Source organism: Oratosquilla oratoria, chromosome 9 (genome assembly GCF_046742065.1).
Source record: "Oratosquilla oratoria isolate Oo_2021 chromosome 9, ASM4674206v1, whole genome shotgun sequence".
Classification (NCBI taxonomy): Eukaryota; Metazoa; Arthropoda; class Malacostraca; order Stomatopoda; family Squillidae; genus Oratosquilla; species Oratosquilla oratoria.
In genome coordinates, this window is record NC_134785.1 from 45,505,915 (window position 1) to 45,514,356 (window position 8,442).

Below are 8,442 nucleotides of genomic sequence, written 5' to 3' on the forward strand. Positions count from 1 at the left end.
TCTGAAAAAAATAGCTTCCCACATAGAGTAGATACCTGGAATAATTTAGATAAAGAAACAATGTGTGCAAACACTATTCAAGATTTTAAGAAAAAACTTGATGTTGAAAGATACAAAGACGGGTCACCACGAGCATAGCTCCCTTCCCATATAATACAACTAGGTAAAAATACACATACAAGAACAAAGATTGTCCAAATTGGAACTACCAACTCTGGAACAAAGAAGAGAAAGAGGAGATCTGTTGACTATAGAATCATGAAAGGATTGGAAATCCTAGATAGGGATGATTTATTGAAATGGGACAGTGGAAAAACAAGAGGACATGAAAAGGAATTCAAAAAGTATAGAAAAGATCTGAAAAAAAAAACAGCTTCCCACATAGAGTGCTGGATACCTGGAATAAATTAGATCAAGAAACAGTGTGTGCAAACACTATTCAAGATTTTAAGAAAAAACTTGATGTTGAAAGATACAAAGACAGGTCACCACAAGCATAGCTCCCTTCCTGTATAATACAACTAGGTAAATACAACACACAAATAGAATATCATATCAATATAAAATCGGTACAAAGGAAGTAAAAAAAGTAAAATTGGAAAGGGACCTAGGAGTAACTATCTCAAATGATACAACACCAGGCAAACATGTCAACAAATTAGTTGGAGAAACTTTCAACTTATTACCCCATCTGGGGTATTGGCTGTATGTTATTGTGGCAGAGTAGCATGCAGTTAATACTTTAGGGTCTATATGGGATGCCCCTACAGACCAGAGCCACACATGTCTGTGATAGAGAAAAACTCTGTTCATAGAGAAATGATGACACTTTTATACTACGACTGTCCCTCCATTATGCTGTCCCCCAACCCCTTGTTACTGTCCTGTACCATTTCTCTGAATATTCATTTCCTTTTTTTGCCTACCCTGTGGTGGGGGAAGAGAATGCTACCACTAGGTCTTTCCACTTGAGTTGTAAGAGGCAACAAAAAATGGGACGGGGGATGGGATTAGGAGTCCTACTACCTGTAGCCCCAAAGGGGACATTCCTAAAAAAAAGTAAAGGCATAAGAGGGTCTGGAAGTTTTCCAACCAGTACCCTAAGGTTTGTGTCTAATGTGCATGGATGTGGTACAGAGTAAAAGGGAAGAGATAGGTAGTATGTTTATGAGAAGAAAGATGGATGTGCTGGCTTTGAGTGAAACTAAAATGATAGGGAAGGGTGAGTGTGAGTTTGGGAGTGTAGCTGGGAGGTACTCAGTAGTGAAGAGGGGACGAGGGAGAGAAGGGGGGTTATACTAGTAAGTGAAGAGGTAAGTCAGCGTTTAGTGGAAGTGGAAGGAGGTTTCATCAAGATTGATGTGGATGAAGGTGAAACTGGGAAGGAAGATGTGGGTTTTTGTAAATATGTATGGGCCTGGTAGTGAGAAGAGTGTAGAGGAAAGGGAGGCTTTTTGGGTAGATTTAAATAAGTGCATAGAGGGATTAGGGAGAAATGTCAATGTAGTTGTATTGGGAGACCTTAATGGTAGGGTAGGAAATGAACCAATAGACGGAGTGATTGGAAAGTATGGAGTTCCAGGTAAAAATCGTAGTGGAGAATTGATGGTGATGTGTCTTGAAAGAGAGTTGATGATAGCAAATACAGTTTTTAGGAAGAAAGTCAAGCATAAGTACGCATGGGAGAGGGTAGTGGATGGAAGGGTGGCAGATATAGTGTTAATGGAGCATATAGTGGTGACCAGGAGTATGGTAGGAAGAGTTAAGGATGTACATGTTCTAAGGGGAGAGAGTGGGGGAATATCAGATCAAGGGAAAGAGGGACAATTATGAATGTAGTAGTTTCAGAGGGATCAGCTTGTTGAGTGTAGTTGGGAAGGCTTATGGGAGGATCTTGATTGAGAGGATTAGGAGAAGAACAGAGGGAGTAATTGGTGAGGAACAGTGTGGTTTTAGGACCGGTAGGGGTGTTGGGTAGATCAGATTTTTGTGGTAAGACATATGTGAGAAAGCTATAGGAAAAGGTAAGGATGGTTTTTGGGCTTTTATGGATCTGGAAAAGGCTTACAACAGGGTAGACAGGAAGGCACTGTGGGAGGTACTGCAGATATATGGGATAGGAGGAAAGCTGTTAAGAGCAGTCAAGAGTTTTTACAAGAGTAGTAGAGCTTGTGTTAGGATTAGAAATGGAGAGAGTGAATGGTTTGAGGTAAAGGTGGGACTTCATCAGGGATGTGTTGTGTCGCCCTGACTGTTCAATCTATACATGGATGGGGTGGTGTGAGAGGTGAATGCAAGGGTAGTGGGTCAGAGGTTGGAGATGGTTAAAGAAAATGGAGAAAAATGGGAAATAAGCCAGTTGTTGTTTGCTGATGACACTGTGCTTGTAGCAGGATCAGAGGAGGGATTGAGAAAATTGGTGACAGAGTTTGAGAAGGTGTGTGAAAGAAGGAAGCTGAAGATAAATGTGGGCAAAAGTAAGGTGATGAGATGTACAAGGGGAGAGAGTGACAGTAGGCTGGAAGTGAACATTAAGGGTGAGAGACTGGAGGAAGTGGATAGCTTTAGATACTTGGGTGTGAATGTGGCAGGAAAGGGAGGAGTGGGGGTGGAGGTAAAATGTAGATTGAGAGAAGCGAGTAAATGCCTTGGTGAATTAAAAAGTGTAATGAGAAATAGACATCTGGGAATGGATGCTAAGAGGAGGTTATATGAAGGAGTGATTGTGCCAACAGCACTGTATGGGGCAGAAACATGGAACATAAGAGAGGAAGAGAGAAGGAGTTTGAATGTGTTTGAGATGAAATGTCTGAGAAGTATGGTAGGGGTTACCAGGCTAAATAGAGTGAGGAATGAGGAGGTGAGGAGGAGAACAGGGGTGGAAAGGGAGTTGGGAGATAGGGTTGATGAAAGAGTATTAGGATGGTTTGGACACATGGAAAGAATGAGTGAAGAAAGATTAGTAAAAGAGGTGTGGAAGGCAGAGGTGGAAGGAGTGAATATGAGGGGGCATCCTAGGATGAGATGGATGGATGGGGTGAAAGGGGCATTACAAAAGAGAGGAATGTCTGTTGAAGAAGGATGGGAGAGGACAGAAGATAGAGGTGAATGGAGAATGGTTGTGTATGGATGATGCTGTGATGCATGAGGGGGAGTGGGTGGGGGATGGGGGAAGAGGAAGTATGTATGAGAAAAAATTAGATGCAGCCTGAAGGGATTCTCCCTGTCTTCTCCTTTTCTGCATGAGGGGATGGAGAGGGGGGGTCGCCAAATTTATGAAGTGGCCTTGCTGTGGATGTGCTGTGTCTTGCAACACTGCTTCTGACTCAGGGCAGTGGACAGGATGCAGGGATGACCCGTCATCCAGGAGGTGCCAAGATAAGAGGGAGGGAGGAGGGTGGAAGGAAATGGAATGGATGGGAGTGGTTTCTATGCCTTTTTCTTTTTGGTTACCCCCTATGCAAGGGGGAAAACGCCTTTGGTGTATGTATGTATATGTAAGATATATGAAAGTAGCCTTTGACCACATAGATAAAGAAATAGTTAAGAAAATAATAGTTACACTGATAAGACCAAAATTACTGAAGTACATGAGACTTACCGTAGGTTAGTTGAGATGTGCTTCTGGTTTTATGAAGCAAATCAATTCTGCTGAAGGGTAAGCATTCATATGAGATATGTTTCGCCCAGCTGGTCCGATAGTCTTTGAATAATATGAGCACCCACATGATAACCTGGAACTTGATTATTTTGTAATAGATTCCAAGTTGGTTACGTGTAAGGGGAGGAGAGGAGGGCATATGAATGCTTACCCTTCAGCAGAATTGATTTGCTTCATAAAACCAGAAGCACATCTCAACTAACCTACGGTAAGTCTCATGTACTTCAGTAATTTTATATCAGCAAATCACAATTCTGCTGAGGGTTCGCAAACATATGAGATTTTGAAGACATGTGGGTGTCATGCCTCAGAAGTTCTTAGGCAGGTGAAGTTGGGGCCGTTCCATAATTCTTCCATTTCAAATTTAGTGTGCGGAAGCTAATCCAGTACTGCATCTTGGAATGGGTCTCCCTCTTGTATAATTTCCTTGTTGTAGTGTTTGGCAAAGGTCAATTCTCTTGACCATCCAGCTTTGGACATGATGTGGCGTATAGGTACAGACATGGGTCTAGCTTGAGAGGCAGCAGCCGAGTGGACACTGCTCGCTGTGTATTTGGTAGAGTCAATTCCAGAGATAGTAAGTACATGCTTGATCCATCTTGCAATTGTGTCTCTTGATACCGGTTTGTGCAGTTTGATGAAGCTTATGAGGTGTCTTCCATCCTTCTTCCCTGTCTCTTCTCGGAGGTATTCCGTTTTTTTCCAGATATGTGCGCAAAGTCCTGCACACACACAAACTTTCGTCCTTAGTGTAGGGAAAGAACTTCACAGACTGAATGTTAAACCCAGGGCGACATTGTTTAATGTTGTCCCCTAACCAGACTGAAATAGCTTCTTCCTTTATGCTTGTGTAAGTGCCATCAGCATTACTAGTTTGAGTGTAAGTTCTTTCAGTGGGAGAGACTGTAAGGGTTCCAACTGTTTCAGTTTTGTTAATACAGGTTCGACATCCCAGGTGTCCTTATATCTAGGCATTGAAGGCCTCAGGTTGAAAACTCCCCTCATTAACCTGATGACTAGGGGATGGTTGCCTGCCCTGCATCCGTCCACAACTATCCCCAGTGAGGATAGGGCCCCCCTCGCCGTGTTAATACTGTTGTAACCCACACCTCTGTGGAAAGTTTCTGTTGATATGTGATCTGTATTGATTGCTAGTTCCGGGTTTCCATGATGCCAAGATAAGGTCCGTACCTTTTTCAGATATGCCTCGTTCTCGCAGGCTTTCCTGGAAAGTAGACAGGCCATCAATCTGGTATGGGACATGATGGGATGTTCTTCCGTCGACAGGGGCCACACCAGCACTTTCTTTCTCCTCATTATGATTCTTGGATCTTCTACGAGCAGCCTGAGTAGTGCTCCCATCCAGGGCTGTGATGTCCAAAATGGAACTATCATCCAACCTCTGGCCCCTTCTGCTCTTAACTTCTGCAGGCATCTAGCGATCAGGGAGAAAGGGGGGAAAATGTAGATGAGACCTAATGTTGTCCAATTAAGGTTGAATGCATCACAATAATTTGATTCTGGGTCTGGCCTCCAGGAGCAAAACTGAGGCACTTGTTTGTTCAACCTAGATGCAAATAGATCAATGTTGGGTGTGCCAAAAATGATGCTTAATTTCTTAAAAAATTTCTCATCCAACTTCCATTCATGTCTGTCATTGAAGTTCCTGGATGCTGTATCAGCCAAAGTATTATCACTCCCAGGAATGTAGGAACATGTGATCCAGGCATCATTGTTTAGACACCAGTTCCAAATATCAGAGGAGACATTGTTACATGCTACCGACTTAGTGCCTCCCATTTCATTAATGTAGTTAACTGCTGTAGTGTTGTCACAGAAAACTTTGATGTGCTTTCCTCTGACCTCATTTGCAAAAGATTTTAATGTAAGGAGCACAGCTATGAGTTCCCGGGTATTAATGTGAAGCTTCTTTTCCACTGACGTCCATCTTCCATTGACTGACTGATGATTTATGCAGCCACCCCAACCTAAGTCTGAAGCATCTGAGTATAAGACAATTTCAGGAGTTGGGTGAATTATTCGCCTATGTTGGGTCTCAACATGTTTGATCCACCAAGTCAGGTCTGTTTTCATTTCGTCGGTGATCAACATTTTATCCTCAAAGTTCCCATAACTCCTTCGCAATGCTGTAATCTTTGCCGATTCAAGGTGACGATAGTGTAACTTTCCAAGTTCCACAGCTGGGAAGGCAGCAACTAGAAGCCCGATCACCCTGGCTACTTCTCTGATTTTGTCACTAGTCTTAGCTATTAGTTGTTTACATCCAAGTAGAATTCTTTCTTTCCTACGTATTGGTAAGGTAACAATCATTTTGTCTGAGTCAATGACATTGCCAAGGTATTCGATACTTTTAGTGGGTTCTAGCACAGATTTTGCAACGTTAATACAGAAGCCCATTTTCATGAGTAATTCAATGGTAGAATTAATGCAATCATAGCATCCAGAAAGAGAAGCACTGCACATGGGAGTGTCATCAATAAAGCTGGTGATGGTAAAGCCTTTTTCTCTTAAAGTAGCAAAGATAGGTTTCATGAGTTTGGTAAAAAGTCTGGGTCCTTCTGAGATTCTATTTGGGAGACAGGTGAACTGATAAACTTTGCCATACCATTGAAAGCAAAGGAATTTTTGCTGTTCTTCCTCTATTCTAATAGAGTAGTAGGCATGTTTAAGATCCACAGATGCCATATAGCCCCCTTCATTTATCAGTCTGATAGCTTGTTCAAAGTTCTCCATTTTGAAATGGATATAGGGAATGTGTTTGTTTAATTTTTCTAAATTGAGTACCATCCTATAATCTCCATCTTTTTTCTTCTTCAGAAATACAGGGGAAATGATTTGATCTGCCCTTCTCTTTGTTTCTTTTAAAACTTTAAGCTCCAATAATTTCGAAATTTCTTGTGATAGTATCTTTTGTTCCGCCAGGCTAAAGTTATATTCCACATTCTCAAAACACAGGTAACCGATATCATTGACATTAATATTCAGGTGACAATGTTTGACTATGTCTAGAATATATGTATCACTAGTGATTTTTTGCCACTCATGCACAAATCTGTGAAGGGAACCTGCCACAAAGTTGTACTTGCCTGGTTTATTGTCGGGGAGTGCTGCGTCCCCTGCCTTTGGAGTTTTTTTAATCCAAGGCCTGCCGAGCGTTGTAAGGCCTCTGGTCTCCCCTATGTCCTAGCCTCCGCTGTCCATAGGGTTGAAATCTTGTGTGTCTTTTAAATTGGGTTCTTGTCTTCCCACTCCCAAACTTCCATGCGCCTGGCTTCCAGGATGGAAAGGGGGATTTGGCTGTGATTTTGCTTTTGAGTTTTTCCACCTCTTCAATTTGTCTTGCGGATTGCGAGAGGTCCCAAACAGAAAGCGTGACATGGGCACTTTGTCAGAGCATAGGTGTGAGTACTTTTGATTTATTTCCCATTTGATGTTAAAACGGCGAACCAAGTTGTTACGGTAGTTGGCATGACCTAACAGTGCCAGAGCACCATTGATCATGCCCACCTCATGGGCCACCACAGCGTTACCTTCATCCTGGGCCACTTTGTCAAGCACCGAAAGTGACTTGATGATGATGGAAGCTGCCTTAGTTATATCTTTATTGACTTCCTTCATGCGTAAGTCTGCTTTTTTAGTGTCCTGTTGTAGCGCCTCCAAAATTTGCATATTGCACTCAACTGGGGATAAAGCAGGGCAATTACCGGGCCTCTTGGTACTCTCGTCCTCCGCAATTTCTTTATAGGTGTCCTCCCTCATGCCATGGTCTAATATTTGATTGACCATGTCTGCCACATGTTTGGCAACATCTCCGGAGACTTCTTCAACTGGGCCGAAAGCCTAAGAGGACTGCATCAAAATACTGCCAATGGGGAAATCTTCATGCAACTCACCTTTGTCACTGCTGCTTCCATCGGAGATAAAACCCGAAAAGTTACCTGGAGAGGGCATAACAGGCCCTGCTTCCTGGTTGAACTAGTGCCCAGTCTGGCATCATTGTGGGTTTCCGGCCTCTGTGAAACATCTTGCCGCCTCTCCGCTTTTAGTTGATCCATATCACTCCTCAGTTCAGCGATGGCTTGCAGTACTGTGTGCCAAGGGGCTGAGGAGTCGTCATGTACTTGGAAAGCAGTACGTGACGTGGAGCCATCGAGTGGCGGGGGAGGGGGGGTTGCCATGTCTTCTAGACTTCGATGCGTAGCGCCAACGCGAGTATTTCTATCCCGATGGGAAGTACTGTTGCTTGACCTGCTTGATTTATGCTTGTATTTGCGAGTATGTTGGTTTGTTTCTCCTCCGTGAGAGGAGGCGCCCTACTTCCTGCTTGTATGGGTATGCGTTTCGTCGGAAGATGACATAGCGGTTGTGACCGACGGAGTCGTATGCACGTTGTCGTATTTACCTGATAATTTAGTGAGTTTCATTAAAACTCAAAATGAGAGCGTCGTAAACACTTATTAGATGATAAAATGAGCGTCGTAAATGCTTATTAGATTATCAAATGAGCATCGTAAACGCTTATTAGATGATCAAATGAGCATCGTAAACGCTTATTAGATGATAAAATGAGCGTCATAAACGCTTATTAGATGATAAAATGAGCGTCGTAAACGCTTATTAGATGATAAAATGAGCGTCGTAAACGCTTATTAGATGATAAAATGAGCGTCGTAAACGCTTATTAGATAAAATGAGCGTCGTAAACGCTTATTAGATGATAAAATGAGCGTCGTAAACACTATTATTATATTGCAAATTGA

General features: G+C 42.6%; 2 protein-coding genes across 3 annotated transcripts in view; one reads left to right on the plus strand and one right to left on the minus strand.

Annotated features, from left to right (window-relative positions):
• The window catches only part of LOC143028360 (endoribonuclease dcr-1-like), a 99,206-nt gene that overhangs the window by 69,811 nt on the left and 20,953 nt on the right, over positions 1-8,442 (plus strand). The window lies entirely within an intron of this gene.
• On the minus strand, positions 6,860-7,996 carry LOC143028362 (uncharacterized). The gene has a single exon (XM_076190326.1). The coding sequence runs from the start codon at positions 7,466-7,468 to the stop codon at positions 6,866-6,868; it is 603 nt and encodes a 200-aa protein (XP_076046441.1). The 5' UTR covers positions 7,469-7,996; the 3' UTR covers positions 6,860-6,865.